General features: G+C 31.3%; 3 protein-coding genes across 5 annotated transcripts in view; 1 reads left to right on the forward strand and 2 right to left on the reverse strand.

The window, feature by feature from the left end:
- The window catches only part of LOC112097642 (putative 12-oxophytodienoate reductase 11), a 16,046-nt gene extending 7,600 nt beyond the window's left edge, over positions 1–8,446 (reverse strand). The window contains exons 1-2 of the mRNA XM_024182879.1: positions 8,331–8,446; positions 6,902–7,042 (exon numbers count right to left, since the gene is read on the reverse strand). Of these exons, the coding sequence (XP_024038647.1) occupies positions 6,902–7,042; positions 8,331–8,422 (233 nt within the window). The 5' untranslated portion in view covers positions 8,423–8,446. The remainder of the gene's footprint in view (positions 1–6,901; positions 7,043–8,330) is intronic.
- A 2,033-nt stretch (positions 8,447–10,479) lies between these two features.
- LOC112097641 (putative 12-oxophytodienoate reductase 11) lies at positions 10,480–13,136 on the reverse strand. Its single transcript, XM_024182878.1, has 5 exons — positions 12,949–13,136; positions 12,533–12,673; positions 11,799–11,929; positions 11,260–11,421; positions 10,480–11,097 (listed from the first exon to the last, which is right to left on the reverse strand). Exons 1-5 carry the CDS (start codon positions 13,032–13,034, stop codon positions 10,508–10,510), a joined length of 1,110 nt encoding a protein of 369 aa, XP_024038646.1. The 5' UTR covers positions 13,035–13,136; the 3' UTR covers positions 10,480–10,507.
- Positions 13,137–13,932: 796 nt separating this feature from the next.
- LOC18042620 (elongation factor 1-gamma) lies at positions 13,933–17,238 on the forward strand. Of its 3 annotated transcripts, none has more exons than XM_006431505.2 (8): positions 13,933–14,043; positions 14,195–14,239; positions 14,568–14,717; positions 14,810–14,870; positions 15,241–15,293; positions 15,405–15,506; positions 16,049–16,550; positions 16,647–17,238. In XM_006431505.2, exons 2-8 carry the CDS (start codon positions 14,231–14,233, stop codon positions 17,024–17,026), a joined length of 1,257 nt encoding a protein of 418 aa, XP_006431568.1. In that variant the 5' UTR covers positions 13,933–14,043; positions 14,195–14,230; the 3' UTR covers positions 17,027–17,238. The 3 variants fall into 3 exon arrangements, with proteins under 3 accessions (XP_006431568.1, XP_024038645.1, XP_024038644.1); XM_024182877.1 differs by having other exon boundaries at positions 13,940–14,073; XM_024182876.1 differs by having other exon boundaries at positions 13,940–14,068.
- Positions 17,239–18,326: the final 1,088 nt, after the last annotated feature.

The following is an 18,326-nucleotide window of genomic DNA, read 5'->3' on the forward strand; positions in this document are numbered from 1 at the left end:
GTTATACACCGCATAAAAGACATAAGAAATCTTATTAAAAAGAAAAAAGATATAAGAAATATAAGAAATATAATAATTTTAAACGAAAATATAAAAAGGCAGGAAGAAAATATTATAAGAGAAAATATAAAAACCAAAGAAAAATGTTAGATAAATCCAAATGTAAATGTTGGAATTGTGGAGAATTGGGACACATCAGTACAGATTGTACAAAAAAGAAAGTTAAACTTTTAAAAGAAGACTTTGAAAATATAGAAAGTGATTTAGAAGAAATAAGTAATCTCTCAGAATATGATGGAAGAGAAGTCTACATGGTAGAAACATCAGAAGATGAATTCGAATAGGGAAGAAATAATGGAAAATGAAAATGTAAAAGAAATAGAAGAAATAGAAAAAGAAGAAAATAAAAGTGGATATAGTCTTGTAGCTACTTTTAATAAAGAAAAATATAATAAACTTTTAAAATTGAATATGGAAAAACCAGAATATGGAATACTAAATAGATTTCGAGATCTATTTAAAAGAAAAAGAATTATACTACATGAATATTATGAACAAGAAAAAGCTGTAACAATTACACAAGCTGAAGGAAATATTAGATTCAGTTTGCTTAATAAAAGATCAATAGACTTAGCATTAAGGAAAATAAAAAGTGAATCAACTAAAGAAAAAATTCAATATGTATATTTGGCAGAAATCCAAATCTTAATAAAATCGCTTTTTAAAGAAGGAATAGATAGTCCCGTAATTTTATCATTACATGATCAAAGGTTTACAGACCCTAGCATAGGACATTTAGGAACGATAGAAGGAAATTTATGTTACACTAAATTGTTATTTACCTGCCACCCTAGATACTGCGTACATATAAAAGATAAAAATATAGATGAAACATTAAGTTTACATTTTAAATTACTAAAGAAAAATCTAATGAAAGAAGGAAATAGAATAATGACATTACACTATTCAGCTTTGTATAGTTTTTGTAATTCGAATTATGGAGAAATATATGGGAACAAACCTTATATAGAAATAAATAAGGATTGTGAAGATATAGCAACATTTATAGAACCTATAATTCAAGATTATAAAATTCCTATTAATTATGAATTAAAAATAGATGATAAAAAACCATTTTTAGATCATAATAATGAAAACTCTATAATTCCTATAAGTTTTGCAGGAAAAACTCTAATAAGGGGAAGTTCATCTAGAAGATTAAGCACCGATAGACAAATAACAAAATCCATACCCACTAATAGTGTAATGAAAATATTAGGACAATACTTCAATGGTATAGATTATACAACAAAAATACCTATATTAATAGACACAGGTACCAGTCATAATTATATGAACCATACCAAAAATAAAGGACTTTTAGTAAAAGAAAAAGAAATTCCTTATGAATATACTGATTTCAATGGTAATAAACATATTTGTAGACAAGAAGTCAAAGTCCCTATAATCATAGAAGGACTTAGAATAATAGTACCTTGTTATATAGATTCATTTATGACTACAGATCCAAAAAAACATATAGTACTAGGAAATAGTTTTTTAAGTGATCTAGAATAACTTTCCTTATACAAGGTCAAAGAATAATTTGCGACACATGTTAAAACAAGCTTATGTAAAATACCTTATGTCTGTTTATATCCAAGTAAATATACCAGAAAAAGACATAGATACTTGTGCTTTAATTGACACAGGTAGTGAAATAACTATTATGAAATCCTTTTTATCTAATAGATGGGAATCAAATGAAAAATTAAAAATTGTAGGAATTACTGGTGATAAACAACAAGTAAACCAATCCATATTGAACTTTGCCATATTACTAGGCAGTAAAGTAATTAGTATCAACCAAATCTTCCAATATAATAATCTAGACTGTGATATACTTTTAGGAAATGACTTTCTACAACAATTTCAATATTACCAACATACTACATACATGATCACTTTAAAAACCCCTTGTAATCATATTTTACGCATCCCACGTGAGTTTCGGCCCTATAGAGTTCAGCCAGCCTAGCGTGGTGACAAGCATATTTATGAAAAATATTATTTAATACAAAAAAGTCAGAGTTATAATATACACCTAAAAACAATAAAGTCGCAACTTGAACAAGTTTATAGTGAAAATCCGTTAGCATTATGGAAACCAAATCATCCTAAAGCAAAAATAGAATTACTTGAAAATAGAATTATAAGGTTAAAACCTATGATGTATACAGAAGAAGATAGAGAAGAATTCAAAATCCAAATAAAAGAATTATTAACTTTACAACTCATTAGGAATAGCAATAGCCCACATAATAGCCCAACTTTCATGGTCAGGAAAAGAGCAGAACAAGTAAGAGGAAAAGCAAGAATGGTCATAAATTATAAAGAATTAAATAAATACACAAAATTTGATGGATATTTTCTCCCTAATAAAGAAGTATTAATAAATCTTGTAAAAAATAAGAACTATTATTCAAAATTCGACTGTAAATCAGGATTTTGGCAAATAAAAATGGAAGAAAATAGTATTCCTTATACAGCTTTTAGCACCCCATAAGGACATTATGAATGGTTAGTAATGCCCTTTGGACTAAAGAATGCCCCTCAAATTTTCCAAAGTAGAATGGATAAAATATTTAGAAATTATAACTACATTATAGTATATGTTGATGATATATTAATTGCATCAGAAACAGTGGAGGAACATAGACACCATTTAAAAGAATTTGTTAATATATGTATTAAGGAAGGCATAGTATTATCTAGCAAAAAAGCAGTTATAGAACATAAGAAAATAGAATTCTTAGGAATGATACTTGATAAACAAGGCATTAGACTTCAGAGTCATATAGGAAGAAAAATAATCGAATTTCCAGATAAATTAGAAAATAAACAACAAATACAAAAGTTTTTAGGTTGTTTAAATTATGCAGAAGGATTTATAAAAGATCTAGCCAAAAAGAGAAATTTACTTCAGAAATTACTAAGAAAAAATAATACTAGAGGATGGAGTGAAGAACATACAGAAACTGTAAAAAATTTAAAACAAGAATGTAAAAACCTCCCAGCATTGAGATTACCTAACGAAAAAGATAAATTAATAATTCAAACAGATGCGTCAGATTTATATTGGGGAGCAATTTTGAAAACTGATATAAATGAAATTTGTAGATACACCAGTGGAACATTTAATCAGGCACAAGTCAACTATCCAGTACATGAAAAAGAACTCCTTGCAATATACAAAGGAATTAAAAAATTCTCTTTATTTTTACTTCAAAAACATTTTATAGTAGAAACAGATAATTCTCAAGTAAGTTCCCTTATTAATAGAATTTTGCCAAATGAACCTCAATATAGAAGGCTACATAGATGGCAAGTTTATTTATCTTATTATAATTTTAAAATAATATATATAAAAGGGACTAACAATTTCCTTGCAGATTTTCTAAGCAAGACCATAGAATTCGGAGAATGAATCCCGAAGCAAATAGAACTATCGGAAAAATAAAAGCCGAGATACAAAGACTCAAGGCTGAAGCATCTGACATAATTGATGCAATACAATACATAAAAGAGGCTTCAGAGGCTCATGAGAAAGGAGTAAATTTGTTAGAGTCATATATAGACGACTTAACAAAAATGCTCTCTATAAACACGAGCCCAATAGAAATAAACCCAAATATCGGAAGCAGTAGTGGACCCTTCAGAGAAGATAAACCAATCTTTGATCCAGTTACAAATAAAACCATATCCATAGAAGTTGAGTCACCAAAATCAGACCCTCCAAAAAAGTTTATTCAAATAGACAATCCTTATATGGAAGAAGAGGAAAAACCCCTAAATCCAAAAGAAGAAGAATATAAACAATTTTCTACATGGATATATTCCACTTGTTCTCATAATAATACAATTTTTAGAGCACCTGGAAAAAATATGTACCCCAAGATGATTGTTACAAAAGGAGCAGACCCACTCCTTGTTGGGAAAATAGCAAAATATGGCTATTTAGACTTAGTATATCCTAGTATAGACCTTCGAGAAATAGCCAGCTTTGATGAGTTACTAATAAAAGAAGTCTCAAGGTTTGCCCAAAAAAGACCCATATACTTAAAGTTTTACACTATAAGTCCAGAATACCATCAGAATATAGAATACCAAGCTTTCTACATGATTTCTGTAGGTCATATTACAAAAAATTTTAAAGTCGAAGTAGGAACAGAATATACAAATGTTCCTCACATAAATGAAACCTGGATCAAAACACGGAGAGCCAGAGGAATAAAAGCCATATGGAGCATAGCTAAGGATTTATATAAGAGAAATTTCAGATCCATCATTAAATTTCAAAATTACATCCTTATAACTTCTGAGGATGGACATACACCTTCAAATCTGTTATTAGAGTTCATCAATGAAATAAGTACTACGTGTTTCCCCAGTAGCAGCAAAACCACAGAACAAGCTTATCAACTCATGGATATAAAGCAGTGATTAACAGACTATGGCCGACAGCATAAAACAAGAAAAAGATAAAGATGTGGTGGGCAAGATAAAGGGTGATGTTTGACAAAAGGATAAGGAGCATGAAGATAAAGATTCGAAGATAAGGCATATGGTAAAGCAACAACAAGACAAGATAAAGTGGCTTGACAAGATAAGGAGCAAGATAAGGAGCATGATAAAACTACAGGAAGATGCTTGACAATGATGTAAAAGCCCAATAATACAAGGGCAAAAATGTAACAATAATGTAAGAGCCCAATAATACAAGGGCAGAAATGTAAACATAAACCCGAGACGACTTGGGATATAAATAAGAGCAATAATCTCTAAGAGATTATCATTCAACCATTCAACAATAACTCCATTGTCTTCTATTATGATGAATAGCTAATTCTCTCAGCTCAGAATCCTAAATCAATACATCATTAATAAAAAACAAAAAATCACCATAGAAAGGAAAGAGAAACCTAAATTTATTCAACATTTCTAAGCTCAACGATCGCATTCCATACAGTAAGGCCACTCGAGTCCGCTGATCCCGTTGAGGCAAGGAGGCCGTGGAGGGAGTAAGGACAGTAAGGCTGCAGGTCACTGGAGAAAGATCGGAAGGCAAAGAAACAAGAATAGTTTGGGTAATAATTCTCAAACCTTATCTGTTGGTGGAAGTTTGTTGATTATTATTGATGAGGAGATTTATGGAGGAAGAGCTAATTTCTTTGAAGTGAAATATTTTAATGAACAACAATATCATATTAGGAAATTCTAAGGAATATATGATAAATCCAACAACTAAGATAACATATAATGATTATACAATGATTATAGATTTCAACCTAGGATCTTTCAAACAAAGTTCTTATCTTTTAAATAAAGACGAACTTGTTAGAACAGAAGAACTACAAGCAGTATATGCTCTTGAATTACCAAAGGAAATAAAAAGAAAAATAATAAATCATATAGAAATAGATACTTTAAAGCATAACATCATCATGTTAACTATAGAACAAGGAATTGACATAGCTCTGGCATATGCAGAACATGAAAATAGAGAAGATGGACCATCATACATAAATTACTTAGAAAATTCTGATAATGAAGAACTTGAATTATATGGTATATAGGCAAGCAACCCATGACGTAAATTGGATAGACGATCCCGAATGGGCGTTAGTATCCTCTGTACTTTGGGATAACAAGCCACGTACCTATAATCAGTATAGTTTATAATCATGGAAATTTATAATGAAATCAGATACTACACTAGTATAATAAATAATTTTATATATTTTATAAAAGTAGAAATATTCTATTCAGAAAATGTAACAGAAAGTTTAAATAATCAAACTTTAAATCCTACATATATTTTGGAAACTAATAGTAGCTATTACGACTTATATGTTCCCATCCTTCCTAATACATTTCCTAGAACAATTGATGGAGAACAAGTTATAGCTATATTTTTAAGAAATAATAGTAATACAGGATATGATAGATATGTGCTATAAACAATTTTAGCATACAAATGAAAAATACCTTTCTTTTTTATCTATTTTTAGTAGTTTAATTTTTATCATTTTTTCAGTTTATTCAGTTTAAATTCACCGAAACAAAATGGTATCAGAGCCAAGTCCTGAAATATAATTCTCACAAATTACAAACTTGATAATAATTTACTAATGGACCCAATACAAACAATAGTTAACAGCTTATATACTTTAAAGGTATATAATAAAGAAGAAATAAAAAATCTCATAATGGCTTTAAAAACTGATAAGAATAATATTAGAAACATAGAACTCGAATTAACAAAAGAACTTAGGGAAAGACATATAGACACAACGGGAGGAGAGATATTAATAGAAAAGAAAATGAAATTTATAGATGAATTTATAAAATTTCTAGTATACTGGTATAAAAAAGAAACGCTATGAATCATAATCAACATGCATTCAATATAATACATGAATTAGCAGATAGTATAGATCATATGATTTTAGGATGGGAAAATATATTAAATACATATATAACTTTAATAAATCAAAAAATAGATTTACTAGAACAAGAAAGAATAGGAATAATAAATTTAGAACCAGAAATCTATTCTGAAATAATAGATTTATATGAATTTGATAACCATTTAATGTTATTTAAGGAAATAAACAAAACTTTAGAAAAAATAAGAAATAGGTGCAAAAGGGATGGACGAAATCAAATACATCCACAATTATAAAAAAATAAAATAAAAGAACCCAAAAGAAATTAGCCAAAGAAGAAAAAGACAAAAACCGTAAGATACATTGATTGTAACTTAGAGATTCCCGTCATAAACATTTAAATATACAAACGACATTTTCAAAATAAAAGGGAAACAAAATTGCACAATTACCCTTGAGCGGTGTCAGAGACCCCAGTTGCTTCAGCAATGAGGAGACCACCATTGGTAGCGCGCTGAGAGTAGTATAAAATGGCATGTGGCTGTGGAATGTTATTGTATGATCTATTTCTGGTCAACGGAGGCAACACTATTCTGAAAAAATTAAAAACTCTATATATAATTAAATGTTAATTAGCATTACAAATTTGAACGACTCGAATTTTTTCTCATTGATCCGAGACTTAGAAAACCATATGTAAAAATAATGTTATTAGAGGTCCTTCTCCCAGTACCGGCTTCGTTTATCTTCTTGGTACCAACGTCTTTGGAGAGAAGCGCCGACCGACGTCTGTCATTTGGGCCCGTTTGGTGGGTCCCAAAAACTTTAATAATACAATTTTATTAAAAATAAAAATTAAGGAGCCGCATCTACTTATTTCTCTTGTTAAATAGTATATCAGGCGCAATGTCGCACCACTTTATGTTAAAAAAAAATTTTAAAATATATTAGAGATAATATAAATAATATATATATATATATATATATGTGATATTTATAGTTAAATTTTATATAATTATTAATTATATATTAATTTTCTAAAGTAAATATATATATATATATATCATAATATTATTTATTTGTTATATAATTGACATGATATCTTAGAGGTAATTTAAAATTTCTCCATATGAAGATACTACACTTAGTCATATAAAGTTTTTTTTTTTATCCTTCACTTAACATTAACAATTCATATAAATTATTAAGCCCAAAAGTTAGGTATCCACAATTAGAGAGATTCTCAAGTGTATTTGTTTTGAAAAATTACTATATCTAATTGGTAGTTTCATTTAATTAAACTATATATGTCATACATGTATTAATTAAATATAATATCTCTGATATACTCAAAATTTTTAGTCAACTACAAATAACCTAAAAGAAAAAATACGCACATGAACAGTATGTGCGTCCCTGTTGGTGTGTTCTCAATCAATTTTAAGTTCGGCCCTACTCCTTTAATAATTATGGACCTAAAATTTTTGTGGTTTAAGAATGCCCTGAATAGACAAATAAACGATTATTGAGGACTAAAAAAATAATTAATGAATTAAAAAACTGTTGAGACAAATTTTTTTGGACTGAGCTTAGTGACCACCTACTAGTAGTGTGTGTGTATATGTATTTATCTTTAAGCACTGTAGAAATAAAAACCACACGTCTTATACAAACCCACGCGACCATCCAAGAGATTTAAATTTACAATGATTATTATATAGTTTAAAAATTAAAAATTGAATTTTTTTCCCCCTACTTAATTGGCCTTATCATATGAGTAATAAAGAAAATAATAAATAAAGGTCTCTGAAATGAAATCAAAATTGTGTGTGTGAAGAGAAAGAGAGAGAGAGAGAGAGAGCGAGAGATTTTGTATAAAACCTGTGGGAGAGATTGAATTGTCCCATTTTGTATGGAGTGAGAAGCGGAATGGTGGCGGCGCCTGCGGTGGCTGCCATGTTTGCCAATGCCATCCTTTCTAATTTGCCTTGCCTATATTCTCCTTCTGATTATAGCTCTTCTCCCTTCAACACTTGCTTTATAAACAGGAAGGACGACCAATAATTCAAAATAAAAAACGACAAAATTAAATTGTTCTCATGGTCAGTAATTATGGGATAAACAAATAAAAAGAAAGTAAATGGTGGAAATCATTGTGTTTGCGCAATTAAATTTGAATCAAAATTAAGATTTAGTGTCCCCATGATTTGACAATTAGCAAAATTATTGGTCCCTTTAAAGGTTGTCGCTTCTATCTTTTGTCTATATATGTTTGGAAAGTTACTTATCCAACGTGCGTCACGTGTTAAATGAGATATGATGTTGTTTTCAAATAGTTTTAGTTTTACTTGCTGATCACTCGAGGATGAAACTTAAATTCAATGAGTTAAAAAATTAACTTAAACTTTACTCGTACCCTTTTATTTTTTAAATAAATAAAAAATAAATGATGATATTTCCAATCAGTATACATTAATAAATAAAAATAGTTTATATTGACACTAAAATTAACATTAGTAACTACGGCGCACATTTATTAGCTAAATTTTCTTCTAATTAAGTCTTATATATTTAGGATATCTAGTTAATTTGATTGGAGGATTATCTAAGCCTTTTAAGTTATTATCTTTAATTTGTCCTTTGAAATATTAGAAAATGATAGTTATACCTCCAAAGTTTGAGAAATGACCACACATTCCTAAATATTTAATAAGGGATAACCAAATTTTTTTTTATTATAATATCCTTTGGCTCTATTAAGTACTAACCTAAAAAAATTGACTCTTATATTTTATAATAAATAAAAATATAATATTAAAATCAATATAATATTATATATATCTCAACATAATTTCAATATTTTAAAAAATGGATAGTTTACTATATATATATATATTAGACATATTTTGCGATATTAAAGTAAATTTTATAATTTTTAGTTTTTATAAATAATTGATGGTTTTAATTATACAATCCAACACAATTGTACAAATACAGTAAACTTATTTTCAACCACAATCTTAAGTATACCACTCGAGCAAAACCCTACAAACATGCCAATTCAAGTATCCTTTGTTGATTTTTAATATCCATCAATTGCAATTTCAGTACAATTATCAACAAGAGAAAGATTGGAAGGATTGGTTGAGAAAAATTTTACCCACAAGTTCCCTTTTTTAATCTTTTGGTGTGTGGTCGTCTTCAATAATTGGTGATGGCGGCCGCTACGATTGTAAATGCTCGAGATATAAATAATAATATAATAAATTAGCAAAAAGAATAAAAATGATGATGGTGGTGTGTCCCCATGAATGAAAATGCATAATGATTGATGATTAGTCTAAGCATAAATTATAATACAATAACACAATGGCGTTCGTGTCACCATTTTTGTAATTTTTATAGTGACAATATTGCTATAAAAAAAGCAAATAATGACAATAATGCAATTGCGATAAAGGGTGCGTTTGGGATTGAGGTGCTGTAACTTTTAAGCTACAGCTACTGTGAAAAAAAAGCTGTAATTATGAAACAAAAGTTAATAATATATAGTAAATATAAATTTTAAATAATAATTTTGATAAAAATATTAAAGATATAATAAATTTTATATTATACAAGTGAAAAATCATATCAACATAGCTTAAAAGCTACAGCAGCTAGTGTTTACCAAACACTTTAGTGTTGTAGCTTTTAAGCTACAGCTGCCCAACCTCAATCCCAAACACACCCAAAGTGTACAAATTAAGGGTCTAGCTGTGAGTCCCCGTGAAATGGACATTCGCAAAATTAGTGGTCCTTTAATAAAAGGAAAGGAATTATTGGTCCCGGCTATAGTTTTTATCTTTTAGTGTTTGGAATTTAGAGTTGGAGGCCTATTTCATTGGAACCACATGTCGGTTTAATTTTACAATCACTGTATTCAAACAATCGATTTTTCCATAGCTTGAAATCTCAATTATCATAGGTCTTAAATCCTAAATTGTACCCAAATTTCATCAATTTTCAAATTGAATTTATTAACTTTATGCTTCATGTCACTTGCCACATGCTCAAGCCTAAACTTCCAGGAATGGATAATCGGTGTACCCAACAACAGGATGGGGAGTGTAAAAAGTGCTTCTGTCGTACTTATTCAAAGCAGCATTCAGCTCAAAGCGCTTCGGCAAATCCGGATTGGCCAAAAACGAACGACCGTAGGCAACCAAATCTGTATAATTCTCAGCCACAGCTTTGTTGCCATCATCTCTGTTGTATCCTCCGGAAGCAATGAAAGTTCCATCGAAAGCTTTCCTCATTGGAAGCAAACTGTACGGAGGAGCATCAAGCTTGTCTTGTGCATTAAAAAGTCTCGGCTCCAATATATGAAGATAAAGAATTTGATATTTGTTAAGTGCTTTTGCCATGTAGAGGCCAAGTGCTTCAGGATTCGAGTCTTGAGCTTCCATGTAATTTGCGTGAGGTGATAGCCTTATGCCGACTCTTTCAGCTCCGATTTCATTAACAACAGCTTCAACTATTTCCAGGGCGAATCGGCATCGGTTCTCGAGGCTTCCGCCGTATTGATCGGTCCTGTCGTTTACTTGATCTTTCATGAATTGATCAATTAAGTATCCGTTTGCTCCATGAATTTCAACCCCATCAAAACCTGGGGAAATTAAGTCAATTATCCAAGTTCAAGTAAGCACTTTTGGAAAAAGCACATTTTCGAATTAAAAATGCATATATAGCCCATCTTTCAAAATTAGGATTTCAAGTAATTGATACAGAAAATTGCTTCACGTATATATATTTTAATGATTAGAGTTACCTGCTTTAATGGCATTTCGAGCAGCAAGTCTAAAATCATTAACAATTTGAGGGATTTCCTCAGTTCTCAACGGACGAGGAGGTGACCAATCGCCTCCGCCGAGGCCAGGCGTCACTCCCTTACTGGTACACGAGATCGGAGCTTCTCCATTTGGCTGAAACCCTATGTTAAGTAATAATATATACAAATATCAAATTGTGAAATTAGCATTATTTATACTAAAAAATCAAAGATTAATTTAAATAAATCACTAAATAAGGATAAAACAAATTACAACTATTGTATTTTTTTAGAATTGTTTCCAATAAAACTTTAAAATAAGAATCAAAAGATCCATAAGGTTGGATTTAGTAAGGGGGAAAAAAGGAAAAAGAAGTTGCACATTTATAGTTTTATTTCTTGACATACAAATCAAGACTAGAAAATATTATCAACTATTTTATTAAAAAAAAAAAAATTGCTTCACTCTGTCCTGGTTCGCTTAAAAAAAGAAAAATATTTCTAAAGTGAATTTATTAAAAAATTAATATGAAGCGTACCGTAGGTGGAGACACGGCCACAATGCCAAATTTGGCAAAAGAAGATGCCACCCTTCTCATGAACAGCATCCACAATTGGTTTCCAAGCTTCCACTTGCTCCTCGGTCCAAATTCCAGGTGTGTTTTGATACCTTCAATTTTATTAAATTAAAAAGTGATTCTCCAAAATAGCCTTTTGGGCATGAAATTGTCCTATTTATGCCATAATCTCAGTTGAATTCTCCAAATATGACATCATACAATCATACTAACTAAATTCACCAATGTGACAATTCTTTAAGGAAAAGTCAAACGGGTCCTTAAAAAGAGTATACTTATTCTCTATTATTTACCTATCCATTAGGTATCTTTTGTTACCCGAAATTCATATTTGTACATGATTAAGACTTGGTTGATTAATTTTTTTAATTATTTGACTAATATATGGCTTGTACTTGACCATGGTCTGGTGATTTTCGAATTTTGACTATTACCCAAGTTGTATTTGGAAGCATCATTTGCAAATTTAAAAATAATTTTCAAATTCAACATAAATAAGAAAGCAATTTACCTTAACATATTTTTTTATGAATATATTCAACCAAAAAAAAATTCCAAGTTCAATATTACTATAAAAAAATTAAAAAAAAGAATCAAGGCATTTTTTTTTATATTAGAAATCATAATTTTTCAATAAAACTTAAATATGTAAATGATAACTGAAAATAAAATGAAAAACATAATTACAAAATTACCCTTGAGCAGTGTCGTTGGCCCCTGTTGCTTCAGCAATGAGAAAGCCACCATTAGTAGTGCGCTGAGAATAGTATAAAATTGCATGTGGCTGCGGAATGTTGTTGTATGATCTATTTCTTGTCAGTGGGGCTAATACTATTCTGCAAAAATTAATAGCAAATCCAATATTTTATGTTAATCAAAATCAAACCTCAAAAAAAAAAAAATTAATAAACTACATACATTTAACATTTAATTACGACTAAAATTTTCTCCCACCGAGCCGAGATTCTTTAAAAAAAAAATCAATGTCCTCTCATGTAAAGATTAGAAGAAACAAAAAAAAAAAGGGATAAAAATTAACAAATAAATCCGAAATTGATCTCTAAATTCTGTGTGTGTGAAGAGAAAGAGAGAGTTTATATATACAGAAAACCTGTGAGAGAGATTGAACGGCCCCATTTTGTATGGAGTGAGAAGAGGAATGGTGGTGGTAGCGGCGGCGGCGGCTGCGGCTTCCATTATTGCGACCTATCAACTTTGCCTTGACTTGAGGCTTGAGCTTATAGCTTATTCTCCCTTCAAAGTTTGATTTATATATCATGCAGAAGAGATGAGAAAATAGTGCATACTAGAAAAGTATAAATTTGAATCTCGTGGTCAAAAGTTATTAATGAAGAAAATGGAAAGAGGAGGAGTGACGCAAGTAATGATGCTTGCATTAGAATAGAAAACCAAAATGTCCTTGGGGCTTGGTTAGTGCTCTCGGTTACAATATTGAAGCATCAGTTCGAGCTCTCTTGGGAGCTCTTTCTTCTTTCTCCACGAAAGTGATGATTGATTTTCGCAATTGGAATAAAGAACTAATTAAATTCTTGGAGCTCTCAACAATGTTGAGGGTAGCAGTGGGGAAAAAAGATAGATATTCAGAAGAAACCCAATTGATAAAAGAAGACGCCATTCTCACATGAATAGCTTCCATAATAGGTTGGTAATATTAAAAAAACAGAGGAAAAACTATGTTGAAAGTTTTATAAAAATTTGTATTTACCTAATTTGTTCTAGTTATTTTAAATGAAATTCAGGCAGATTCGTCTTTGACATTTAGGGGCTCGTCGTTTCACAAAATCTCCGATAACCTTTTACACCGTTGTAAAGAGCATGAGAGTGTTCCAATGGTAGTCAAAGGCTACAGAAAATGGCGACGGCGGCTAGGCAACGGCAAACAGTCAGATATGAGTGTATTTAGTGGATTGTGGGGTGTACTAAAAACAAAAGTCCAACCCACTAAGAAAGCCCAAAGGCGGAAATACAATTATTAAAAATCTCACTTTTTACTGGGCCAAGAAATCTCTCTGGTCCATACCCGACCCGAACAAAAGATTCGTTATGATCCGAGCACAGATGGCTTTTTCTAGTCCGCTCCCAGCTCCTATAGACTCTCCACAAAAACCCTAGTTCGCTTCTTTTTGTCGCTCTCTTTTTTTTAAACTCCCAGTCTCTGTGGCCTTTGAGGAGAACGCTCGCATTCGTATGCTCTCTCAATCTCAACCTCAGTAAAGTTGATTTTTTTTTTAAATTTCTAATACTTCTTAAAAGTTGTTCCTTTACATATTGCTTGTTCTTTTGCATGTTTTAATTTGATTTTTATTTGTTTCTTTGTGATTTTGTTTTGAGAGCAGATCTGTAATTTGAGCGAATCGTTTCTCCGTTAAGCCATGGCTCTGGTGAGGCTCCTTATCCCTTTGTTAATATAGATCGAGTTCCACACCCCCCCCCCCAACGGGGCTAATAATAAAAATATTGAAACAAGAATTTTTGGTTTTAATTTAACTGAAGTAAAAGTTATTATTAGTCTTTTAATTATTTTTAAGGAAATTGAACTTTTTGCTATAATCGAAAATAATTAGTGATTTAATTGTTTTTGTTTTAGTTCTTATACTTGTTCAATGTAAATATTATTGTTATCAAATTGTTAGAAGATTTCTTTCGTTATTGTAATTATGCTAAATGGATGATAGTAGTTGTTATTTTGTTGTCTGGTCCGAGCTGCAGGTCTTGCATGTTGGGCAGGAAAACAAAAATGGATTCAAAGGACTCATTGCTGCTGAGTACGCTGGTGTGGAAGTCAAATTGGCTGAGAATTTTGAGATGGGTGTCACTAATAAATCCCCTGAATTTTTGAAGATGAACCCTCTTGGGAAGGTAATTATGATACGAAAGTTGCTGTGGACAGTTTGCTTTTCTTAAAGCTTTGGGTTTGATTTAACTTTTGAGGATTGTTGCATTATTTTCAGGTTCCTGTGTTGGAGACACCTGATGGTCCGGTTTTTGAGAGCAATGCCATTGCCCGTTATGGTTAGACAACATACTCTCTTCCTCTTGCATAAATTATTCTCTTTTTGGTTGGGCTCATTTCTAACGCAGCATAGAATTATTAACAAAACATTGGACAAAAAAAAAAGAAAATTGCCTCTTATGATTAGAAAACATCTTCCTCCTTCTTGCATGAATTATACCCTTGTTGGTCAGGCTCATTTCTGATGCTTAAGTATTAAGAAATCACTGGATAAAACAAATTAAAAAAAAAAAAGTAATGAGACAATTCCTAACCCATTCAACACGGTTATGGACATGTATTAGAAGCCGTTGAGAGATGGATTGAATATGTAAATCGTTATTATTTGAGCACTGGGCTTGATCTTACTTTCTTTTTTGGTTGCTGCAGTTGCACGTCTGAAAGCTGACAATCAACTATATGGTTCTTCTCTGATCGATTATGTAAGAGTTCTCCATTATATTTCCCCGTGGGTTTAACCTTGGTTCGTTTTGTTTTAATCTTGTTAGACTTGTATGTTTATTCTTTTGGTTCTATTTTTATTGGCTTTTTAGGCTCATGTTGAGCAGTGGATGGATTTTTCTGCCATGGAGATTGATGCTAATATCTCCAGGTGGGTATATCCAAGACTTGGATATATGCAATACATTCCTCTGGTGAGTTAATGTCCACTATCTACTTCAAACAAACATGTGCATGGCTTGGTCCTTTTTTTTAACTTTTACATTTGTAAATAATACTTTTTGGTATGGTTGAAGTTATGCATTTTTTAGCATTTGATATCATGGATTTTCTTTGTTTGGAATTTCAATTACTTTTCTTCTCTGTTTGCAACTTTTAAGTCGCCCTCCCCTCCCCCTGGGGGGCGGTTGCACTAGTAACGTAGACTAAATAATAGGCTCTTAACATTTGGCATTTGTTACTGTTTTCTTGTACGTGAAGCAAATAAATGCAATGAATTAGGTTTCCAAATGTTTTAGCAGACGAGAACATGAAATGTTTCTTCGTTCACTTTTTGTATATAATTGAAGTTTTGTTAAATTAGCATTTAATCCAGTAAACCGGGTTTATAAAGTACATATACATTCATGTAGTTTAGTTTTCATTTCTGCTTGGAAGGGGTGGATATTTCATTTTGCACCTTTGATCAATTGTTTCTGTTTAGTTTGACATAACTTTGCTTATGTTTTGTATGAAGGCTGAGGAAGGTGCTGTTGCCGCACTGAAGAGAGCGTTGGATGCTTTGAACATTCATTTGGCTTCAAATACGTACTTGGTTGGCCATTCTGTCACCCTGGCTGACATTGTCATGATATGCAATTTATATTATGGATTTAAGCTCATCATGACGAAGAGTTTCACCTCTGAGTTTCCCCATGTTGAGAGATACTTTTGGACCGTGGCCAACCAACCAAAAATTAAGAAGTTTTTGGTTGATTTTAAGCAAGCCGAATCTGTCCCAGCTGTTCAGTCTGCAAAGAAGCCTGCTCAAGCTAAGGAATCTGCTAAACCAAAGGCCAAGGCGGAACCAAAGAAAGAAGCACCAAAGCCCAAAGCTGAAGCTGCTGAAGAAGAGGAAGCACCTAAGCCCAAACCAAAGAACCCTCTTGATCTGCTGCCCCCAAGTAAGATGATTCTGGATGACTGGAAGAGGCTTTACTCAAACACGAAGTCCAACTTCCGTGAAGTTGCAATTAAAGGTACGCTTTCAAGTCTTACACGTTTAACATAGTCTTAGAAAATGCTAGTTGGTAGATATTGTTGTTCATGAGCTGATGTGAATTTCTATGTTGTAGGATTCTGGGACATGTATGATCCTGAGGGTTACTCACTTTGGTTCTGTGATTACAAATACAATGACGAGAATACTGTGTCATTCGTGACCTTGAACAAGGTTAGTGGGTTTCTTCAGAGGATGGATCTGGCTCGCAAGTATGCGTTTGGAAAGATGCTAATTATCGGCAACGAGCCTCCATACAAAGTCAAGGGGTTGTGGCTCTTCCGTGGCCCAGAAATTCCTAAATTCGTCATGGATGAGTGCTATGACATGGAATTGTATGACTGGAAGAAGGCTGACATCTCAGACGAAGAGCAAAAGGAACGTGTGAACCAGATGATCGAGGATCACGAGCCTTTTGAGGGTGAAGCTCTTTTGGATGCTAAGTGCTTCAAGTGATGAGCTTAATCTTTTTTCTAGTTTTAAGATGTTCATGTTTGTCTTTGGTTATTGGTAGAGTTTGTTTGTGTTTCGAATTCAGAAAGATCGAAGTCTAGTATTTTGTGTTATAGTATTAACTTATAATTTTGTCGCAATTTTGAGGATGATTTGGACATCTTTTTAATACAAGTTTCAATGGTTCTTGAATGATATACTTAATTTTCTGATTCTGGATTGAATGGATCAATGCATGTGGTGCGTCTATTACCGTTCACCTTTGCCCAAAAAATGAAAAAAGGCATCTATTATCCCACCTTACTACGGTCTAGATGGTTTAAATTGACGATCGAAATAATTTTCACTAATGTAAGTTTCAAGTCAAATTTTGCTCTCTATTATAACGTGGCACGTTTTGAGACAATGGAAGCAATGGAAAGAATTTTAAAAAGTTGAAATGAAGTTAATAGTTTGGACTTAAGCAAAAGATACGTTAATTTAGTACTAAAATAATACCTAAATATTTAAACTATGATTAATTATGATTACTAAGGAGTGTCTATAATACACTCAGAGCTCGACAGAAAAATGGACCCATTACTAATAAGGCCCATTTCATTTAAAGGCTCTTCATTTATAAATAACTAAAATTTATCAATAAAAACTTGAAAGTCATACATATTGCGTGACCTTATTATGTGTATTTATTCAAAATAATAAAAATGGCTTCAAAAAAATTAATATTTTTAATGTTAATAGTCATAATTATATTCATTTAAAATATTAATATTAAATATATTCTTAATATTAATATTCTTAGATGAAATTCTTATGACGAAGAACCGGAGGTTTGGGAAATGTATTTAAGAATAAAATATGAAATAATTTTATTTTTCTTTTATTGCGTAACTCGGACCAAAAAAGGAAATGTGTTTAATATAACCTCCATTCCAGCACAATGCATGTTAATTGTTTTCCAAGGACTTCTCCTGTTTCCCATTCCCAACCTCCATACTCTCAAGAGGAGTTTAACACCCATCAATTTTTATTTTTGAAAACTCATAATGGTCTGATAAAATTAAACAACATCGATAACGTTACCAGTCCTTAAATAGTAATTAATTTATTTAATTTGCCACCTAAAAGAATCCTGCAGGAAATAGAGGTTAAAAATTTTATAATCCCAAATGAAATTTTTTATCATTTATTCAGCAACGCTTACAATTCACAAGTAGTGAATCTATCAATTGACAATTGTGGAGTAAAAATTAGGGAAATTTTTAACCTACCCCCAAATAAATTGACATTTTGCACCGCGCAC

This window comes from Citrus clementina, unplaced genomic scaffold (assembly GCF_000493195.1).
Source record: "Citrus clementina cultivar Clemenules unplaced genomic scaffold, Citrus_clementina_v1.0 scaffold_5, whole genome shotgun sequence".
NCBI lineage: Eukaryota > Viridiplantae > Streptophyta > Magnoliopsida > Sapindales > Rutaceae > Citrus > Citrus x clementina.